This window comes from Phyllostomus hastatus, unplaced genomic scaffold, assembly GCF_019186645.2.
Source record: "Phyllostomus hastatus isolate PE091 unplaced genomic scaffold, TTU_PhHast_1.1 phas_contig_40, whole genome shotgun sequence".
NCBI lineage: Eukaryota > Metazoa > Chordata > Mammalia > Chiroptera > Phyllostomidae > Phyllostomus > Phyllostomus hastatus.
In genome coordinates this window covers 63,595,370-63,619,391 of record NW_025333872.1, presented here as the reverse complement: position 1 = coordinate 63,619,391, position 24,022 = coordinate 63,595,370, and the positions used below count along the sequence as shown (strand labels likewise).

Below are 24,022 nucleotides of genomic sequence, written 5' to 3'. Positions count from 1 at the left end.
ACATAAAAACAACATTAGCATAAAAAAAACACACGCTAGAGCAAAGGAAAGAGCTTGTTTTATTACTGCTTATATTCATGACACAAATGAAATGAAAATATTGGTTAAAGCAAAGAGGTGAAATGGAAAATAAAAAGCAGAGAAAGATATCATTAACATATGGAGATATGAATCTGAAGAGCAAGATAATAGTACAAATAAAGGCAATAATAAACAATGATCTCACAATAGGTAGATTTCCAAATCCTGTGAATTATAAAATAGCATTGTAGCCTGACTTTTTCTTTTATAAATTAAGAAACAAACACAACATTCATTAGAAAATACTTCCTAAATAGTCACTTCAAAAGCTTAAAGTCCTGAGTTTCATGGAAGGGTCCTCAGAACAAGAAGATTCTGTAGGAAGTCAGGCTTTTATAGAAGTGCAAAGTGGAACTTTGCTACACAGGAGGGAAAAAAAAGTAAAAGCACAAGTTGAAAAGAGACTTAGAAAGCAATACTGATGATAAAAATTATGATTATTACAAATAACAATAGCAACTAATCTTAGCATAGAAGTTGTTTAGTCACCATGCTAAGCACTTTAAATGTCAAGCATTTAGTTGTCAAGATGCTACTATAAAGTACTATCCATTATTGAATCCATTTAAAAAAGGAATAAACTGTGGATTAGGGAGGTTAAATGACCTTGTCAAGGTCACACAACTTCTACTCAAGGAACAGGATTGGGAGGGAGGCTGATTTCAAAGCCCATCTACCCACTATTGAGTTGTTAAAAAAAAAAAAAAGGCAAACAATAAAAGGGCTGGATTCAAAAAGTTATAAAAATAACAGTAAGAGCCAATCTACAGGTAAGGATAACGGTGATTAGAAAAGCATTATTATAAAAACAACTGTGTATTTCAATTTTACTTTATATAAGTAGATATTCAAATTTATTAGTCATTTCTATATAATAAAGTTAAACGTATATGACTTTTATGATCTAAGAAATAGTTAATGCCCATAACAGTATTTATTTCAAACTGACATAGAATATTCTCTTTCAGATTTTTAATTTCTGATTTCATAGTCTGCCAAGGAGAATGATGTTAATCATATTTAAATGAAAAAAAATAAAGCACTATACACAAATAATGTAATTGATATAACAAATGCTATCACTTCACACAAAACATGCTTATAAATGGACAGAAATAACATTTTAGTGTTATCAACAAATAAAAAGTATGTATTATTTCAAGCCTGTAAACATCCCATTTACATTAAAATTTTTTAAAAATCTGTATCACACCTTATTTGTTCTGGAGTGCCTCCTGATGTCGCATTAGTTATAGCCCAAGCTGCTTCTTTTCTGGTACGAAACTCTGCTTTCTGAAGAATCTCAATTAAAATGGGAAAAATATTTGCATCTATAACAGCCTGAAGAGGAAAAATGATATAGAAAAATCAATGCAAATACAGATTTAAATACATTAGTAAGTAGAAGAATCTTGAAACTCAATGGCTTTAAAATGTCAGGCTTGCCCTGGCTGGTGTGGCTCAGTGGATTGAGTGCTGGCCTGTGAATCAAAGAGTCACCAGTTCAATTCCCAGTCAGAGCACATGTCTTGGTTGCAGGCCAGGTCCCCAGTAGGGGGTGTGCAGAAGCCAAGCACACATTGATGTTTCTCTCCCTTTCCTTCTCCTTCCCTTCCCTTCTCTCTAAAAATAAATAAAAATAAAATCTTTAAAAAAATAAGGCTTTTTGGAAATATTATTTCTCATTTTTCAACATTCACATACTTCCCTTTTAATTATGGAGAACACATTGGAATATAAATTTTAAAGATGATAAAACATGAAGCAGAATATTGATCAAGTAATTATTGACTCAAGGAGCTTGATAGGCCCCTAATAAATCATTACATAATAGTTTTTAGATCATTGTCTTTTTAAAAACTAAACCAATCTCTTTTGTTTTTATATATTTTTTCACTTGCCATTTAGTTCCCCTACACTGCCCTCCCCCCAGCAATCACCACACTGTTATCCATGTTCATAAAACCTTTTTCCTTTTTGCTCAATCCCTCCATCCTCTACCTTCTTCTCTCTACCTTAGCTATCATCTAGCTCTCTGTCTCTGTTTTCCTTGTTGGTTCAATCTGTTCATTAGATTCCACATGAGTGAAATAATACGGTATTTTTCTTTCTGACTGGCTTATTTCACTCAGCATAATGTTTTTCAGGTCCATCCACACTGTCACAAAGGTAAAGTTTTTCCTTTTTTACAGCTGAGTAGTATTCCATTGTGTAAATGTCCTGTTGTTTTATCCACTCATCTGCTGATGCACTCTTAGGCTGCTTCCATATATTACTGATATGTTATTTACATATCTTATGTAAACAACAGTGCTCTGAACATAGGGGTGCTTGTATTCTTTCAAATTAGTTTTGGGTTCCTTCAGATATATTCCTGTAAGTGGGACTGCTGGGTCAAAAGGCAGATCCATTTTTAGTTTTTTTGAGCTCTCTCCATACTGCTTTCCAGTGACAGCACCTGTCTGCATCTTCACCAAAAGTGCAAAAGGGTTTCCTTTTCTCCACATCCTCACCGACATTTGCTGTTTGTTGATTTGTTGATGATAGCCATTCTGACAGATATGAGATGATATCTCGTTGTGGTTTTAATTTGCACTTCTCTGATGATTAGTGACATTGAGCATCTTTTCATATGTCTATTGGCCATATCTATGTCCTCTTTGGAGAAGTGTCAATTCAGGTCCTTTGCCCATTTTTTAATTTGGTTGTTTTTTTGGTGTTTAGTTTTGAAAGTTCTTGATAAATTTTTAATATTAACCCTTATTAGATGTATCGGTGAATATGCTATCCCAATCTGTGGGTTGATTTTTATTTTGTTGATGTTTTCCTTTTCTGTGCACAATTTTTAGTCTGATGTAATCTCATGTTTTTGTTGTTGTTGTTGCTTCATTTTCCTTGGGGAGATATATCTGCACTGTTATGAGCAATGCCCAAGATTTTGCTGCCTGTTCTCTTCTACAATTTTTATGTTTCAGGCCTAACATTTAAGCCTTTAATCCATTTTTAATTTATTCTTTTATGTGATGTAAGATGGTGGTCGTTTCATTTCTCTACATGTATCTAACCAACTTTCCCAGCATCATTTATTGAACAAACTATCTGTAGCCCATTGTGTGTGCTTGCTCCCTCTTTTGGATATAAATTGACTACAAAGGCATGGGCTTATTTCTGGCCTCTCTATTCTGTTCCATTGATCTATGTGTCATTTTTATGCAAGTACCATGTTGTTTTGATCACTATGGCCTTATAGTATAGGTTGACATTAGGTAGCATGATTCCTCCAACTTAATTCTTCTTTCTCAGCATTGCAGTTGCTATACCTGGCCTTTCATGTTTCCATATAAATTTCTGATATATTTGTTCTAGTTCTGTGAAATACGTCAATGGAATCTTGATAGGAATTCTATGAATCGTATCTATAGATTCTACAGATTGCTTTGGGTAGTATGGACATTTTAATGATGTTAATTCTTCCTATCCATTTACTTGGTATTTGCTTCCCCTTATTTGTATCTTCTATTTTTTTTCCTTTAGTGCCTTATAATGTTCTGAGTACAAGTCTTTTACAGCCTTGGTTAGGTTCATTCCTAGGTATTTTATTCTTTTTGAAGCAATTGTGAATGGGATTGTTTTCTTAATTTCACTTTATGTTAGTGCCTTATTGGCAAAAACAGATGCAACTAATTTCTGGACATTAATTTTGTATCCTGCTACTTTGCAGGATTCATTTATCAGTTCTAGTAGTTTCTTGGTGGAGTCTTTGTGTTTCTCTATGTACAGTATCATACCATCTGCAAATAAAGACAGCTTTACTTCTTCCTTTCCAATTTAGATGCCTTTTATTTCTTCTTGTCTGATTGTTGTGGCTAGGACTTCCAGTACTATGTTGAATAAGACAGGTGAAAGTAGACATCCCTATCTTCTTACCAATCTTAAGGGGAACACATGTAGTTTGTCGGCTGAATCATATATGGCCTTTATTATGGTTAGGTATGTTCCCTCTAATCCCATTTTGCTGAGTTTTTATCATAAGTGGGTGCTGCCTTTTATCAAATGCTTTTTCTGCATCTATTGATATGATCAAGTGGTTTTTATCCTTCATTTATGTAGTGAATCACATTTATTGATTTGCAAATGTAACAATCATGCATTCTCAAAATAAATCCCACTTGGTCATGGTGTATAATTTTTTGATGCATTGCTGTATTTGGTTTGCTAATATCTTATTGAAAATAAATTTATTAGCATATATTTTCATCAGGGATATTGGCCTATAATTTTCCTTCTTTATAGTGTCTTTATCTGGTTTTGGAACTAAGATAATGCTGGCCTCATAAAATGGGCTTGGAAGCCTTCCCTCTCCTTGAATTTTTTGAAATAGTTTGAGAAGGAGGTGTTTTTCACAAAATGTTTGGTCCAGGTTACTTGTAAAGCCATCCATCCCAGAACATTTGTTTTTTGGGGACTTTTTTGATTACTGCTTGAATTTCACAGGCTGTAATCTGTCTATTCAGATTCTCTGATTCATCCTGATTTAGTTTTGGAAGTTGTATGTGTCTAGGAATTTATCCATTTTGTCCAGGATGTCCAGTATGTTGGTATACAGTTGTTCATATTTCTTACAATCATTTCAATTTCTTTGGTGTCAGTTGTTATTTCTCCTCTTTCATTTCTGATTTGTTTATTTGGGGCTTCTTTTTTATTGATTAGTCTGGTTAAAGGTTTGTCAATCTTGTTTATCTTTTCAAAGAACCAGATCTTGGATACATTGATCTTTTGTATCAATTTTTAAAAGACTATTTCTTTTCTTTCTGCTCTGATATTTCTTATATTCACTTTGGGCTTTGTTGTTCTTTTTCAAGTTCCTTTAAGTGTAAAGTTAGATGGGTTATTAGCTTTTTCTTGTTTTTTGAAGTAGACCTATAATGCTCTGAATTTCCCTCTTAGGATTGCTTTTCCAGTGTCCCACATATTTTGGATTGTCATGTCCTCATTTCCATTTGTTTCAAGGTATCTTTTGATTTCTCCCTTGATATCATTGTTGACCCATTCATTGTTTAATAACATGTTATTTAGCATCCATCTTTGCAGGTTTTTCTGTGTTCTTCCTGTTATTGATTCCTAGTTTCATAGCATTGTGGTCAGAGAAGATGTCTGGTATGATTTTAATCTTCTTAAATTTACTGAGATTTGTTTTGTGCCCTAACATATGCTCTATCCTAGAAAATACTCCATGTACACCTGAAAAGTATGTATATTGTTATTTTGGGGTGTGATGCTCTGAAGATACCAATTAAATCCATTTGATCTAGAGTGTGGTGTAAGACTGCTGTCTCCTTGTGGATTTCCTGTCTGGAAAATCTATCCATTGAAGTCAATGGGCTGTTAAAACCATGTAAATACAGACTATTACTATATTTCTGTTGATCTCTACCTGTATGCCCATCAAGATTTGCTTCACTTATTTAGGTGCTCCTATGCTGGGTGTGTACATGTTTACAAGGGTTATGTCCTCTTGTTGGATTGCTCCCTTTATCATTATGTAGTGTCCTTCTTTGTCTCTTACTATAACCATCGTTTTAAAGTCTATTTGGTCAGACATAAGTACTGCTACCTTAGTTTTTTTTTCCTTTCTGCTTGCATGAAATATCTTTTCCCACCCTTTACTTTTGGTCTGTGTGTATCTTTTGATCTGAGATGGGTCTCTTGGAAGCAGCATTTATATGAGCCGTGTTCCCTTATATATTCAGCTACCCTGTGTTTTTTGTTTGGAGCATTTATGCCATTTATATTTAAGGTAATTATTCATAGATATGTGTTTAGTGCCATTTTATTATTAGACTATTTTCCTCTCTCTTCTTCTTCTTCCAGCACACCCTTTAACATTTGTTGCATTACTGGTTTGGTATTAACAAACTCCTTTAGCTTTTTCTTGTCTGGGAAGCATCTTATTTTTCCTTCAAATTTAAATGATAGCCTTGCTAGGTAAAGTAGCCTTGGTTCTAGGTCCTTTCTTTTCATCACTTTGAATATTTCACAACACTCCCTTTGGGCCTGAAATGTTTCTGTTGAGCAATCAGATGACAATCTATTGTAATTGGTGTTCCTTTGTTATTATGTTTAACTACCTGCTTTTCCATAGCAGCTTTTAGGATTCTCTCCTTGTCTTTAAGTCTTGCCAATTTAATTATGATGTGTCTCAGTGTAGACTTCTTTGGGTCCAAAGAAGCCTACATTGTTTGGGATTCTCTGAGCCTCCTAAACTTATGTGTCTTTCTCCTTCATCAGATTGGTGAAGGTTTTGGTCATTATTTCTTCAAATAGGTTCTCAATCCCTTGCTTGCTCTTTCCTGGTATTCACTTGATGTTTATGTTGTCCAAAATGTTTCTTAAGCTCTCATTTTATTTATTTATTTATTTATTTATTTATTTATTTATTTATTTGTTGTTGTTGCACTGCTTGGGTGCTTTTTTTCTACCTTGTCTTCCAAACCACCAATTTGAACCTCCGCTTCACCTAAACTAGTGTTCATTCTTTCCAGTGTACCATTTATTTCAGATATTGCATTCCTTATTTCTGACTGGTCTTTTTTTTATGGGTTCTATGTCTTTTTTCAGGCATTGAGTATCTTATCTTTATAAGCATTACTCTAAACTCTGACAAATTGCTTGCCCCCGTTTCATGTAGTTCTTCTGGAGAATTGTGTTGTTCTTTCGTTTGGGGTCTGTTTCTTTGTCTTCCCATTTTGGCTGCTTCTTTGTACATGTGTCTATGTATTAGGTAGCTCTGCAAAGGCTCTGGTGCAGGCTTTTGTCAGACACTACTTATATCTGACCCTGGTCAATCTATTTGGAGCTATCAGCTATCCACAGCTTGTGGCTTCCTCTGGTAGGCCTGGGTGTGTACAGAAAGAATCAGGCTGCACACAAAGGCCAGTTTTAACCAGCACCAGATTCCAGAAAGGATCAGCTGAAGTCTCAGAGCTCCCCAAGATCTACCATAGTTGTTAAACTAATCATTTACATAGCTTTAAGCTGTACTCAGCAGCCCATCTTAAGCTCCACAGGGTAGCACAGAGTAATTCCTTCAGGTGGGGCTATTGCCTCCCCTCAGGCTGATGCCACCTGGAGGGGAGTTCTATGCCTGAGATTGATGGGGAATGACTCAGCACAGGGATTCTCTTGGATGTTCCTTCTGTTCTCTCCCCAGAGCCATCAAACCCAGATTTTCCTCAAGTGTATCCTATTCTGCCTTCCCTCTGTGAGAGCCCAGGGTAAGGAGCTGCAAACAAAATGTTGTGTGTTGGCCCTTTAAGATGCTCTCTATTTCTCCAGCCATCACTCCCTGGTAGACAGAAACCCCACTGATTTTCACAGCTGGATGTTATCTGGGTCCTTTCCAGCTCTGGTGATGTAGGCCAGCGAGCCCAGCTTGGGGTTTAGGCTCCACACTGCTCTGGGGGAACCCCTGGACACTGAAATATCTCCGGCACTTCAGCTGCCATCTGTGGACCCCAGCCAGTCTTCTCATACCTCCTCAACACTCCCTACCAGTCCCATTGCAGTGATGTGGCTTCTTCCATCTGTCCGGGGTTATAACGTTTGTCTCCAGCTAGTGTTCAGTTGGTTATTCTGGATGATTTCTCTACAATTTAATTGTTATTTCAGATTGGTCTGGGAGGAGGTTAGTGTAGCTTCCATTTACTTCTCTGCCATCTTGGGTCAGCCAAACTAATCCACCACAGGGCTCAGCAAGATGTAGCTGATCCAGAGGCATCCATACTTCACCTTAACCAACTTCTTTTTAAAGACTAACAAACGTTTATGTGTCAAGCACTGTGACAGACAATTTTATATATATTTGCTATTCCAATTATATATGTATATAATTGCTATTCCTCATTAGAAATGTATAAGTAATTGCTTTAGAAAAAAGGCTATGTTCTTTAAAATACTTTTCAAGAATCATTTAATAATCTTTTTCAGTAATTCACTAAAAAACATCACTAATAAAATGCTGACTTTTTTCCAAACTAATTTCTGAGATCTTCCTGTTTTCTCAGATCTGAAAGGTATGTACCTGAATCTGAGCTCTATTTCCAGCAGTAATATTAGATATAGTCCAGCAGGCTTCTTTTCTTATTGACTCCTTTGGGCTACTCAGTAAGTGTAAAAGACAGGGTAATGCAGAGCAATTCAAAATTACCTAAAACAAAAGTTAGAAATGAAAAAAGTTTTTTAGTAAAAAAAGAAGAGAGAGAAAACTAAACAAAAGTGTACTAAAAAATTGTTTAGAAATATAAAAACCATTCTGAAAAATTAAGAAAAACATTCCTCTCAAAGTAAAACTATGACACATGCTGTCTTCTCCCTTCTCCCTCCCATTGCCAAAACCTTTCTAATGTTGGTGTAGTGAAGTGCCCTGATCTTGAGGACAGATTTAGTGACTGGTCAGGATCAACCCTCTAGTTTTACCAGAAGAACTAATTAAAAAAATACACATAGATTACAACTAAATTACAGAACAAAATTACAACTAAAGTACAGAACAACCATCACTCAGAATCATCAGAAATCTAGTTGAATAGAAGTCTATCAACTACAGAATTAAAGAAACCATACTCTTCCAGACTGGAAGGAGGGGTGGATATTCAGAATGGGCTGGTCCCACATCTATATATGCTGGATACAAATCTGGGAGGGAAATCTGGGGAATGAGGAGTGCCAGCCCCACATTGGGCCCCCAGCCCAGGATTCCAAAGCCAGGAAGATAAGTCACCATAACTTCTGGCTGCAAAACCAGCAGGTATTGAGTCAGTGGAAGAAACTGCTGGAGTTCCAAGCAGTTCTCCTTAAAGAACCTATGCACGTACTTACTCAGACTCATTCCCTCTGAGCTCAAGCACCAGGGTAACAATTTGAAAAGCACCAGTGGCATTTGAGGAGGAAGTGAAGTATCTAGAATCAAGACAAGGCCTGGGGGACAGCTTTCTCCAGACAGAAAGGTGGGCAGAGGCCAACTGTACCTCTCTTAGCCCTCTCCCTATAGAGCCACAGAGTCAGGAGGCAGGTACCATATCTGAGACTCCATTAACCTGGCTAACACTGTCTGCCCACACCACAGATCCTGAGACTCTGCCCACCCACCTTATGGGACCACATGAACTGTTAACTGTGACCTTTCATATGAATAACTGGTCTTGGTTCATGCTTCACAACTTCCTAAATCCTATCAAACAAGAAAGAGCTGGCCTCAGTAAGCCCCCAGTCCCCAAAACACTTGTCAAGTGGCCCTATGTCCAGCACTGGGAACAGCCTTCCTAGATTCATAGTTTGGCTTTCCCTGGGACTCTCTAAGCCCAGCACAAGTAGCAGCCATCTTAGATTGCTTCATACTTCATGCAGGGTGCCCGGAGGCAGAACATAATTGGGGCTGACATTGGCCTTCATCACCCAGGAAATCCCAGAGCCTGTGCACCCAGTGGACAGCTACAGACATTGTCATAGCTTCATCACTGTGCCCCTGCATACCTGATTCTCCATGGAGGATGGAGGTTGGTGGTCAGTGGTCACAGCCAATTCTTGCAACTGACTGGCCTAGGTAAAGCCCTCCCATTGACCTGCCAACAGCAATCAGGGCTCAACTACAAGAGGATGGTGTACTCAGCCCACACAAAAGGTGTACCTCGAGTACACAGCTTGGATGATAGGGGAATCTGTGCCACTGGACCCAACAGGACACCTACATTAGGCCACACTACCAAGCCAGGGAGCCATAGCAGCTCTACCTAATACATAGAAACAAACACAGGGAGGCTGCCAAAACAAGGAGACAAAGAAACATGGCCCAAATGAAACAACACATCAAAACTCCAGAAAAAGAACTAAACAAAAGGGTGATAAGCAATCTATCAGATGCAGAGTCAAAATACTGGTTATAAGGATGCTCAAGGAACTTGGTAAGGACCACAATAGCATAAAAAAGGTCCAGTAAGGAACAAAGGATAAAGTAATTGAAATAAATAACAATTTACAGGGAAACAACAGTACTGTGGATAACCCGAGAATTAAATCAATGATTTGGGACATAAGGAAGCATAAAACAAGCAATCAAAATAATAAGAAGAAAAAAGAATCCCCCAAAAATGGGGATAGTGTAGTAGCCTTTGGGACAACACCAAGTATTCCAATATTCACACTACTGGGATGCCAGAAGGAAAAGACAAAGGACAAGAAATTGGAAATCTACTTGAAAAAATAATGAAAGAATACTTCCCTGATATGGTGAAGGAAATAGACATGGAAGTCCAGGAAGCACAGAGAGTTCCAAACAAGATGGATGCAAAGAGGACCACTCCATGACACATCATAATTAAAATGCCAAAAGTTAAAGATAAAGAGAGAATCTTAGAAGTACCAAGACAAAAGCAGTTAGTTACCTACAGGGCAGTTCCCATAAGACTGTCAGTTGATTTCTCAAATGAAACTTTGCAGGCTGCAAGGGATTGGCAAGAAATATTCAAAGTCATGAAAAGCAGAGACCTACAGCCAAGACTGCTCCACCCAATAAACTATCATTTAGAATAAAAGAGCAGGTAAAGAGCTTCCAAGACAAGAAGAAAACTAAAGGAGTTCATCATCATTAAACCATTATTATATGAAATGTTAAAGGGACTTCTTTAAGAAAAAGATCAAAACTATGAACAATAAAATGGTAATAAAAAAAACTATGGTACATTTTCACAATAGAATACTATACAGCAGAAAGAAAGGAGCTCGTACCCTTTGCAACAGCATGTATGGAACTGGAAAGCATTATGTTAAGTGAAATAAGCCAGGTGGTGAAAGACAAACACCATACGCTCTCACCTTTAAGTGGAACCTAATTAACAAAAACAAGCAAGCAAAACATAACCAGAGACACTGAAATTAAGAACAAACTGACAGTAACCAAAGGAGAGATGGGAGGGGATGATGGAGGGGAAAGGGTGAAAGGTTTTCAGGAAAAACTATAAAGGACACATGGACAAAACCGAGGGGGGGTGTGGAATCAGGGGATGGCTGGGGTGGCAGGGAGAGATGAGGGGAAAAGTCAGACAACTGTACTTGAACAATAATTAAAAAAGATTTAAAATGTGTATATATATCGACAACTGAATCTAAAAAACAAACTAAGCAAATAAGAACAGAGACAAAACCATGGATACAGAGAGTATTTTTATAGTTGCCAGATGGACGGGGATGTGGGAAATGGGTGAAGATGTGAGGGAATTAAGAAGTACAAATAGGTAGTTACAGAATAGCCATGGGGATGTAAAGTACAGTATAGGAAATGGAGTAGCCAAAGAACTTATAATGCATGACCCACAAAAATGAACAAAGGTAAGGGGATTTGCTTGAGGGGGTGGGAGTGCTGGGAAAAGGGGAACAAATGGAGAAAATTGGGACAACTATAATAGCATAGTCAATGCAACATAATTTGAAAATATATATATATCTCTCTCTCAAACTTTGAAAATACCTAATTTCGTAACTGTTAAGAAATTTGAACATGAAGAGATAAGTCTATTAGTTTCATTAAAAAATTTACTGTTCCACCTTTGTAAAGAAGTATATTCTGCTTTGTTCATTTATGTTTCTTATTCCATGGCAAGATTATGTACTTATTTTCAAAATACCCACAATGATTTAAATTAAATAGATTTGGTGAAGACTGTATGAAGCAGAGTATCGAGATTCTGTGGAAAACTGTGTATGTTTTGGAAGGCATTTTCATTAAAAAAGCTGTGTTTAAAAACCATCAATTACTAAGGATCAACTGTTTAATAATTCAGGCGGACATCTAAATAGAACTTGTAAAGATTAAAATGGTACAAAATAATGTACACAAGAATAAAAATTTTACTATATGGTGGCAAACAAAAGAGAATCTAATGTGTCCAGAATCTAAATTTCTAGAGAGACTATCCCATATCTGACACCAATCCTGACATCATACCTAAAAAGGTCATCTCAAAAATGAGATCTCATACATATAATTACAAATTCAGGAGTGTTTCCTTGCTATCTTTCTTTTCATTCTTATAATCTAGGTCATCAATCTACTATTAACAGCCCTTCAATTTCTAACTCCACTACTATCCTAGTTATAATCAGTCATCCTCTCACTAACAGTTCTGTTCCAGTCAAGTTTAATGCCTCTTACACATACCGCACACATGTCTGGCATATAAATCTCTTCTGGAATATTTAAGTTCTCTACTTTTAAGATCTAGATTTAGTTCCAGCTCTTTTAAGGAATCTACAACAATGTCTTAGCACACTATTTCTATTTTAAACTTGTATAGCATTTACTGACCAAACAGCTCTCAGAAAACATATACTACACAGGGTAATTACTTTGTTTTCATATACATTTTCTCTCCTATTGAATTGTAAATTCCTTAAGAGATGAACTCCTATTTTGTTCAACTTCGTAATGACTTAGGTCTAGGGCAGTGCTTTTACATAGATGTATTTGAATCTGAATATGCTTACGTGCCCTGGCCAGTGTGGCTCAGTTGGTTGGAGCATAGTCCAGTAACCAAAAGGCTATGGATTTGATTACTGGTCAGGGCACATACCTAGGCTGTAGTTTTGATCACAGGTCTGGATATGTACAATCCCCAGTCCAGGTGCATACAATCCCTAGTCCGGGCGCTTATAGGAGGCAACCAACTGATGCTTCTCTCTCACATTGTTCTCTTTTTCCCTTCCTCTAGTCTCTCTAAAAAGCAATGAAAAACTGTCCTCAGGTGAGGATGAAAAAAAAAGAATACACTTACATTATAGATACCTATATAATTATATTAATGCTAAAATCTTGATTAACTTAATCAAGTGGTATAAACATGATAAACTTCTTAAAGTCCTTTATGTTAATTTATCATATTAAAATGTTTGAACTCACCTGTGTTTGAATATCATCACCAGTCACAATATTACCAACTGCTCTTAATGCAGGTGATACAACTTTATAATCATTGTGCCTAAAATAATAAAAATATTAACTTACACATGTAAGAATTTAAAATTTATAGAAAATTTGCAAAAATAGTACCAAAAATACCCATTAAAGTTTCACTAATTAGGCCATAATTATCTCCACAACAAAGATCCTCATCCAGGATCATGTGTTGCACCTAGCTGTCATGCCTTTGATTTTCATGGTCTTGACAATTTTGAAGATTGTGAGCCAGTTATCTGGTCTTGACCAATGTTTCCTCATGATTAAGACCCAAGTAATATACTTTGGCTGGGATAATACAAATGCTACAGTCTTTTCATTACACAACATTGGCTGGTATATGGTATCTGTTTTGTCCTTTTATTATGGCACTGAACTCTGGTTGTTTCATTAAGACTGTTTCTGTCAGATTTCTCCAATTTGACATTACTATTTTTCTCATTATAACTCATAGTTTATATGATATACTTTCAGACCATGTAAAATCCCATCTCCTTCACCAATAGCTCTAGCACTTCTTGATGTTTAGTGTCCGAATTATTAATAATTATTAGTATTGTTGCCAATGATGATTTTCTAATACTATCATTCCAACTACATGCTTTTTCTATCAATCTATCTACTTATTTTAGTGTGAACTCATGGAGTCTTATTTTATTCAATAAGTTATAATATATTATTACTATAATTTATTTCAATGCTCAAATCATCCCCAGTTTGAACAGCAGGAATCCCTTCAGTGGGGCTTCTGTGTTCTTTTAACATTTATCTATTCTTTCAGCACCCATTACTTTCTATGTTCATCTTATTTTTTATCAGTCTCCGCCCTGGAATCAGCTATTTCTCTAAGAAACCTGGTTCTTATTAATGAACAGCAGTATTTCAAAATCAAGCCCTAGGCATTTGTGTGCTCAACCTATTAGTATAAATGTGTCACTGTTCCTAGGCCCTTTAAGGGGGAATACTGACTTAAGGGGGTATACAAACAGATGTACCCACATTTTCATTATATATTTGTTTCCAGATATATTTCTTTCATGTAGAAAGACGTGAGTTCACAATGATAACCTCCAACTCTAATTTAATATCACAAGATTTTCCTGGCTTTCCTCCTTCCCATATTTATAAGTTCATTCTCTTAAAGTAAGAAATTGGCCTCTTTATGCAAATCTCTCCCTATAAACGACCAATCTTCTGATCCAGCTAGGCTGCTATGTCACAGTGTGCTAGCTCCCGCCCCTGCTACAGCCTGTTGATCTGCTCTGCTGGCACCATCCTCAAGTGTGGACCCTGATCCCCGCACAGGATGTGCCTGCCCACCCTCCTCCGATGATGTCCTCATGCTGGAATCACAACCCCTTATCCTACCTCTCGTTTTTGTGCCATCTACCTTGCTTGAGCTTACCTAATGGTTTTTAGAAAAGAAAAAATGAAGGTAATACATTTTTTTAAAGAAAGGGATAAAGAAATTATAATACCTTTTTAAAGTAAGTTTTCTTGTTAAGTTTTTAACTTCTAACACAAATCTGTTCTTTATAAAAAAAAAGTAGCTATAGTAGCTCAGCACAGAGAAACATATTATGTTTAACACAAGTGAAATACTAAGTAATTTTTTACTATGTGATCTTTTACACAAATTAATTATTGCAATGAACAATTAACTAGATTACTCAGTCTGTGAGAGCAGGAACTATGTCCTATATTCAAGTAACAGTATTTTGCACAACAGTCTAATGGGTAACAGGCATTCCATACATACTTCTTGAATTAAGTCCCTCCCATTCATAAATAGCTTAAAACTAATAGGATGTATTAACAAAGTGATTAGTCCCAAGTAAGGAACATAAGATACAAGTTTAAGGGTCAACTTTTTAGCATTATAGCTATTCTGCAAAGATTAGTTGCTTTTCAACCCTTCCTGTAGATAATGATTCTCAAGATGTTTATGAGGCCATTACAATAACTGCTAAACTCACATTCATATACCAGTAATTATTAATTATAAATCATAGTTACATCAAAAGTTCCACCAATCTTCGACAAACTCCAGAATCGATGACTGCTTGAATTTTATCATTGGGTCCATCAGATAGATAAGAAAGGGCCCAACACACATCTGCTAATACATCTGAGTCACTGCTAAACAACAATCGTGATAGGACATTTAAGCAAGGTGAAACCTGTAAGGGAAGAAAGAACCAATGTTTAAAATTTTCCTCTAGCTAAAACCAAATTCCTTTAGGAAAATATAGAAACTAGTTGTTAAACTAAAATTTAATGCTACAAAAAATAGAGAAATTAAACATTATACTGTTTTTAAATTATGATCAGATATAAACATGACACTAATTATAACCCCTTTTTATCTTATATTGATTAAGATGTGATAATTTAAAGTTTCTTTAAATAAGGAAACATGTATTTGGGATCCCCTATGTCTAAATCATACACATACACACACCCTAAAACGGCATATCAAAACTGAGAGAAGTAAAAATGTTTCCATTAAGTGTTTAATATACCATAGTTTTTTGATCCACTCATTTACTAATGGGCATCTAGGTTGCTTCCAGTACTTGGCTATTGTAAATTATGCTGCTATGAACACTAGGGTGCATAGGTTCTTTTGAATTAGTGTTTCAGGATTCTTAGAGTATAATCCCAGCAGTGGAATAGCCAGGTCAAAAGGCAGTTCCATTTTCAGTTTTTTGAGGAAATTCCATACTGTTTTCCACAGTGGCTGCATCAGTCTGCATTCCCACCAGCAATGTAATAGGGTTCCCTTATCTCCACAACCTCGACAGCACTTATTGTTTGTTGATTTGCTAAGTGCCCATCAGTAAATGAGTGAATCAAGAAACTATCTTACATTTACACAATGGAATACTAGGCAGCAGAAAGAAAAAAGGAGCTACTACCCTTCACAACGGCATGGATGGAACTGGAGAGCATTATGCTAAGTGAAATAAGCCAAGTGGTAAAAGAAAAATACCATATGATCTTACATAGAAGAGAAACCTAATCAACAAAACAAACAATCAAGCAAAATACAACCACAGACATGGAAATAAAGAACAAAGTGACAGTGACCAGACAGGAAGGGGGAGAGGGATAATAGGGGAAAATAGGGAAAGGGCCATCAAGGAACATGAATATCTCTTTAATACCTCCAAATATTAAAGAGCTCTGTAAAAATGTAAACTCATAGTACTCTTTTCATAAAATTTTTGTTTTGAGAAGTGTTTTTCATAGAAAAAATGTTACTTAACGTGCAAGGGGTTTGTTATTGTTATTTTTAAATAAATTAACACATATTTAAAATTTTGTTTTCATTTCCAAAATAGTAAATACTGCTACATATAAACTACATTAAGTAAAAGCTATTGGGTCCCCATACTTTTTAAGAGTGAAAAAGGGTCCTGAAATTTAAAAAAAAATTTGTTCTAGGTAGAGGGAACAGTTAGAGCAAAGAAAGAGGCATGCTTAATGACTTGAGAAACAGTAAGCAGGCCAGTAGGCTACAGTGAAGTGAGAAGAAAAATAGTAGGATATGAATAAGAGAGATAACAGAAGAGCCAAATGATGAAAATTCTTATAAAATATTTAACACTTTTCTTTTACTCTGAATAAAATATGGGGAGCAGGGGTCTGAACAGAGATGTAGTACTAACTAACAGTTTAACAGCATCACCCTGGCCGCTACCGTGGGTATAGAAAACAATGGGTGGGCAGACAAGAATGAGATGGGCTAGGAGACTACTGCAGTGACCAAGGCTGTAGAGAGACAGCAGCATGGACAGTGGTATCGAGGGAGGTGATACACTCATATTTCCTTCCTCAATAAATTATTTTGATAAATTCCAAAATTAAATAAAATTTACAACAAAAAGTAAAATAAACACCCATATGATTCTCATCTATATTCACCAGTTAACATTTTGCTACATTTGCTTTCTCCTCAGTTTCACATATACATAAAATAGGTATTTTTAAAAAATTTTACTGGCTTATTTAAGCCAATTGCAGATATTATCATGACACTTCAACCCTAAATACTTTAGCACATATGTCTTAAGAAAAATGGCATTTTTCTACATTCGTCTACCATAGTATAATTACTTTTTTCCATACTACAATTATTACATTGAGGGAATTTGATACTGGTGTAATAAAGGTAGTAATTTTAAAAAGAAAGCTTAGAAAAGTGTGGTTATACTACAGGTTTTATGGATGATCAATTTGATACATTTTAGTATCTTTCAAACAGCAAATTCTTTAGGAAAAACATACCACATCAATTTCAAAGGTATTACCCAAATGGAAAAAACTTTTAAAAAATAAGTAATTTATATAAGGTGCTCATTATTACAAGCTTAAAAAAATTTACTGCTTGCCTATGGCTAAGAACACTGAAAATCCATGTAATATAATTTGAACAAAAATATCTCAAAATGTAAATACTGCTTTAAAAAAATCCAGTACTGCTACAAGCAGAAAAAAAGAAAAAACAAACACAATATTTTAAACTAATTATATCTTCACAACTATTACCACAAAATTAACTCAACATACACACATATAGATGAATGCCCGATATTTAAAAGGGAAAAACTCTAAAAAAAAAGTATTTAAAAAAATTTAGAAAAGCAATACATAAACCAAATTTCCCTTAGTAAAAACTAAAATATGGTTATTCCATATTATTTTTAGAGGCAAAATTAAAAATTGCTAAGATTGTTAAAACCATGAATATAAACAGTATGCATACCATTATATGTGCAAGTCTAAACATAAAAATAGCAGGTAAAGGAATCATCATTATCAGACCCTCATCATTATGCACTGACCCTCATCTTCTCAGACAAAATATGGACATTTTCTTTCCTTACAATTCTAAAACAATTACTGCTGAATCATCAGTTTTTAAATGTAACACATTTTTTTAAAAGCTATCTGAAGGATATTTGTAAACCTCATAAAGTTTTTTTTCTTGTATTATACCCAGTCCAAATATTCATTCTTTCCCCTTCTATTATTAAACTGAAAATCATACAAAATCCTTTTAAACTGAGTAAGGCAACTGCTGCAATATTATTTCATAATGTATTTCCATAAAGTATAAGCTTACTCAAAACTTTTTAAAGATATATAGTTGACCCTTGAGAAACATAGGTTTTAGCTACACAGATTCATATACATGTGAATTTTTTTCATAAATAACAATAGTGTTTTCCATGCACAGTTGAGAGTCCACAGATGTGGAGGGCCAACTATATGTATTGATCTATGCCAATATTATAGAGAACTGGAGCATCCACAGATTTTGGTATTCAAGTGGGTTCCTGGAATCAATTCCTAGTGGATACTGAGGGACAACTAAGTTTCGGGGGAGTCAAAAGTTGTATGTAGATTTTGACTGTGAGCGGGGGTTGGTACCCCAACCAGTGCATTGTTCAAGGGTCAATTGTATACCTATTAAACCAAGTTTCTGGTTACAATAATAAATCTGTTACCCTTTTACTTTTAACACACTTTACAATGTCTTAAACCAGCTTCTTAGGCATATTGTGTATCTGTCAATAAACACAAAACAGAATAGGCATGGAAGGTTGTGGAAGAATTTCATGAACTATGATTGAACCCATAACACCTATGGGGTGCTGTAAAAGATCAACAGACAATGAGTTTCTAAAGTCATGTTGGCAGTTCAGATGAAATGTGATTAAATCATGAATTCTGAAAGCTACAATGATGAAAGTATTAATGAGAAGGCATACTAATCCATGCATCATCTTTTTTGAATTAGATATTTATTACCTTTGCCTCCAGAAACTATATCACTACATCTTTACCAGATTTTAAGCTTTTCTTAGTGTGGTAGTCATTGTTCCCTTTAATTCACAAAGACACTGAATACAAAAAAGAGTTAAATGGTATCCCCCAAATTTACCCATATTCTATCTTTCTAACAACATCTCACTGGTAAGATAACTAGTTTGGGAATTTACAAATACTCTATTCTTTTAGCAGCAGAATATTAGTAGAGAGGGGAAAAGTATTACGGCAGCTAAAAAGTACAAGGTGAAAGCACAAGCCACTCTGGACTAGCTACTTTTCTAATTTTCTAACAGTGGACGTGGATGAACTACCTCAATATTTTGTGGGGCTTCAATTTCCTAAATAAGAAGTAGACTAGAAGATTTCTAAAGTCAACTCTAAGATATGTAAACATCTGGTGACAGTGGTTGCCCCTGAGGAAAGACAATTGTGGGTGAGGAAAGAGTAGAAAGGAAAACTTCCTTTTCACTGTACATCTCGTATATACAAGTATAAGTACAAATATTAGCTAGACAATAAGGAAAATAATTACTAAAATAAGAATAAAGTCCCTTCCATCTCTAAAAATCATTACAAGGAGATTTAAAAGTTTAAGTAGACAGATTCTTTAATTTGTATATTTTACACATACCTTACTAAAGTTTGGAGGAGGGTTTTTGCCTCTACATAAATTTGAGAGGGCCCATACAGCATTTCTGGTTGTTGTAAGTCTGTTTGAATTTGTTAATAACCTGCCAAGAAAAAGAAGAAATTATCACTTTACTTTCATTTTTCCTCTTCAGCTATTTTCTATCATAACATAATTCTTAATATACAGGGTATGGCACAAATAACACCCTTTGTTTATTATAAAATCTTTTATTACAAAATCATAAGCATGTAATTATGTAACATAAAAATACCACACTCAAGCACACCACATGACATTTTAGGTGAAATGTTCAAATTAAAACTATAAATTATTACACCCATATTATTACCCTACGAACCACACTCAAGCAGGTATTATTTCTGCCAGACCCAGTATTTCATAAGGCCTTTGAAAAAAACTGGTAAAATAAGAAAAGGGAGTTTTTAAAATTCATTATATTTCCAGAAACAAAAATAAATATAACACGACTTTATTTTAAAAAATTTGAATCTACAATCTGAGTGGATTCTTACAAGACATAAAACATGTTCAAAATAAATGGTGCCATGGGAAACTGACTTACTTATCTCTATGTACTTTAAAAGAGTATTAGATTACTTTTACTTTTTTAACGAAGAAAATAATACATTATACAAATTCATTAGCAAGGAATACAGCATCAAACTGAATGAAGATCAGCTGTTAAAAAGAGATGTTGGATTTTGTTTTTGTTTTGTTTTTTTTGAACAAAGTGTCCATCTTAGTATTTTTTCATCTCCAACCTACAAGTATAGAGAACCTAGGTTTCAAAAAAATCCCTACTCTGCAATGACATCAGCAAAAACAGTAGAGAAGGGAACTCTGGGGTCCATCCCTCCCCAGAAACAGGGAAAACAATTACAAATCCTGTCATAATCAACTTTATCTGAACTCTTAAAGACAGTCAAAAGTTTAGATCAACCAAGAAAACTTTTAACCAGGAAAGAGCTGAAGTGTAGCGGGAGATCTTTCTGGCAGGGTAACTTCTCCTTACCCAATCCCCTCCCCAGTCTGGCAGGACACTTGTACACAAAAGCTGGAGTTCCCACTATGAGTTCCTGGTTCTAAAATGAGCTAAGGAGGCTTTATTTGCAAGGAATTGTGTTTGCCTATTTTGACCAGTCTGGGTGCCTCCTGAAGGACTAATGCAAGAAGCTTGCCTTTGTTTTTGACTAACAAGGAACTGTCTTATTAAGATCAACAGCTGATTTCTCATCAAAAACCATAGAAGTTAGAGACAATGCAATTGTATATTTAAAGTGCCAAAAGAAAAAACTGTCAACCAAAAATTCTATATCCAGCAAAACTATCTTTAAAAATAAAGTAGAAAGTAAAAGATTCTCAGAACAACAAAGGATTAAGAAATTTGTCATAGCAGTCTGCTTTGCAAGTCATTTAAGTTGAAATGAAAAGACAATAAACAATGACTAAAAAACCATAGTAGAAATAAATAACAATGCAAAAATAATGACATGGGTAAATATAAAAGGCAGTAATATCATATTTTTGGCTTGTAATTTTTCTTTATTTCTATATGAATTAAAGGTAAATACATAAAGCAATAATTATAAATTTATATATATATATATATTAATGAGAGCAAAATGTATACTGATGTAATTTGTAACAACAACTCACAGGGGGTAAGATAGATGTACAGGACTTTTTGTAGAATATTGAGAGTGAAGTAATATTAATCCCAACAAAGTTGTTATAAGTCTAAAACATTAATTATACTCCCTTAGTTAACAATTAATAACCAAAAAATATACAGAAAAGGAAAAGAGAAGGGAATCAACACAGTATATTTTTAAAAATCAACTAAACCAAAAAGGTAATAAGGAATTGAGAAAAAAAATATGTAAGATATATAGAAAACAACAAAATGGCAGAAATCCTTCCTCATCAGTACTTACATTGAATGTAAATGGATTAACTCTCAAATTAAAAGTCACTCTGCCAGAATGTATTAAAATAAACAAAAATAAACAAACAATCCATGAGCCATCTTTAATATACTCTATAAGACACTTGCTTTAGAGTCAAAGACATAAATAGGTTGAAGGTGAAAGGATAGAAAAAGATATGCCATGCAAATGATAACCAAAACCCAGGGTAGCTATACTAGTATCAGATAAATTGAATTTAAGTCAAAAATTGTTTTAAGAAACAAAGAACATTACATATTGATAAAAAGTCAATCCATCATGAAGACAGGACACATAAACTTATAAGATCTTACAAGGCAGCAAAATATACAGGCAAAAATTGACAGAATTGAAGGATGAAACAGACAGCTATAGTTAGAGACTTCACTACACTGTTTTCAATAATGGATAAGACACCTAGATAGAAGATCACTAGAAAAATAGAGGACTTCCATAACACTGTAAATCAACTAAATATAACAGACACCTATACAATCCTATAATCAACAGCACCATATGCTATATTCTTCTCAAGTGCATGTAGAACATTCTCCAAGGTACACCACATGTTAGACAACTAAGCAAATCTGATATATTTTAAAGACTAAAATTATATAAAGTATATTCTCTGATCACAAAAAATGAAACTAAAAATCACTAATAGAAGGAAAACTGGAAAATTCACAAATGTGTGGAAATTAAGTAACATACTTAACCAATTAGACAAAAAAGTCACACTTACAAAATACTTTTAATTAAATTAAAATGAAAATGCAACACACAGGATGTAGTGAAAGCAATGCTCAGAGACAAATTTATAGCTGTGAAAATCTACATTACAAAAGAAAATCTCAAATCAATAACCTAAATGTTCATCTTAAGACACTAAAAGAAATGGAACAATAAAATGAAGTATGCCTGTATACTAAAAGCTTTCTCATATGCATGGATAGAAGACTTAATGCTGTTAAGATAGCAATACTCCCCAAAGTAATTCAATGCAATCCTTAATCTTGAAAAAGAGAAAAAGAAAACTGAAGTATTAGTTTTCACACCTGCTTTTTTCTCTGAACATTTAAAAATCAAATATAAAAACATGAAATCTTAAATACACCATTTGCTCATGTATTAAAGAGTCCCTGCTTTAGCAACATTTAAATTTTTATTGCATTAAAGATTGAACATATCCTTTTTTTGTAGTTATTATTTTAACACCAAGTAAGCAACAAGTAAGCAATGACCATTGTGAAATATGGCTTTAGAACATAAGAGACAGATATGAAACAACAGGAAAAAAATTTCCAAATATTTTCCAGCTACTGCAGACATGGCTAAACATAAGCCAAATGTTTTTTTGTTCAGTTTTATTTTGATTTTTTAAAGATTTTATTTATTTATTTTTAGAGAGGGGAAGGAAGGCAGAGAGAGAGGGAGAGAAATATACATGTGTGGTTGACTCCCATATGGCCCCCACTGGGCACCTGGCCCACAACCCAGGTGTGCCCTGATTGGGAATTGCACCAGTGACCCTTTGGTTCACAGCCTGCACACAATCCACTGAGCTACACCACCCAGGGCCATAAGCCAAATGTTAATCAACAAAACAAACAAGCAAGTAAAATATAACCAGGGATATTGAAGTAAAGAACAAACTGACAGTAAGCAGAGGGGAAGGGGGAGGGGATAACAGGGAAAAATAGGGGAAGGGTTGTCTAGGAATATACATAAAGGACACATGGACAAAGCCAAAGGGGGTAGGACTGAGGGTAGGAGGTGGGGATGGGTGGGGTCGGGGATGGGTGGGGTCGGGGAGAGTAGTGGGGGGAAAATGGAGACAACTTTACTTGAACAACAATTAAAAAAATAATAAAATTAAAAATAAAAAGACAGTATTCTTTAAAAAATATCACTTAAGAACTTAATTATGTATATAGAAATATAGTACAGAGCAGCATTATTTTAACTGTGATAAATTTAAAGTACTTACTCTAAAAGAGGTGGAAGTATTTCACAATTCAAAACAAAGTCTCTACATTCTGCATTGTCACCAGCAATATTACCAAGTGCCCAAACAGCCTTAGAAAAGAAAAAAAAAAAACATTCCATTATCATGATATTAAATAAGATGCCCCCTCTTAAGATGAGATTTTAGAACAGGATGAATAAAGTTTTGAAGATGTTCAAAAAAATTTCAGAATAAGAAAGGAAAACTGCAGAAGGGTTATTTAATAATGTTTTTAATCAAATTGAAGGATAGTACATTTTCAAACATTTCCTTACATATTACTGAAATGTTTATTCTGTTCAATAAATACCAGATCTTCAAGGAGAGACAAAATATATTTACTGAATTTTTCAGTTATCTAGAGGTCTGCTCCTTTGACAAGGAACCCACTCAGTGGGCAGAAACTGATTTGCAAAAGAAGAAAAAGACAAAGCGTGGAAAAGTTAGGTAAAGCTAATGTGAGAATTGGCTTGGACTAATCCTTAAAAATAAGT

General features: G+C 34.8%; 1 protein-coding gene across 5 annotated transcripts in view; it reads right to left on the bottom strand.

Annotated features, from left to right (window-relative positions):
• KPNA5 (karyopherin subunit alpha 5) overlaps positions 1-24,022 on the bottom strand; it is a 50,296-nt gene that overhangs the window by 9,366 nt on the left and 16,908 nt on the right. For all 5 annotated transcript variants that reach the window (XM_045844059.1, XM_045844058.1, XM_045844056.1 and 2 more), the window contains 6 exons: positions 23,511-23,599; positions 19,557-19,656; positions 15,104-15,267; positions 13,031-13,109; positions 8,162-8,287; positions 1,295-1,422 (listed from right to left, as the gene is read on the bottom strand). In XM_045844059.1, the coding sequence (XP_045700015.1) occupies positions 1,295-1,422; positions 8,162-8,287; positions 13,031-13,109; positions 15,104-15,267; positions 19,557-19,656; positions 23,511-23,599 (686 nt within the window). The remainder of the gene's footprint in view (positions 1-1,294; positions 1,423-8,161; positions 8,288-13,030; positions 13,110-15,103; positions 15,268-19,556; positions 19,657-23,510; positions 23,600-24,022) is intronic.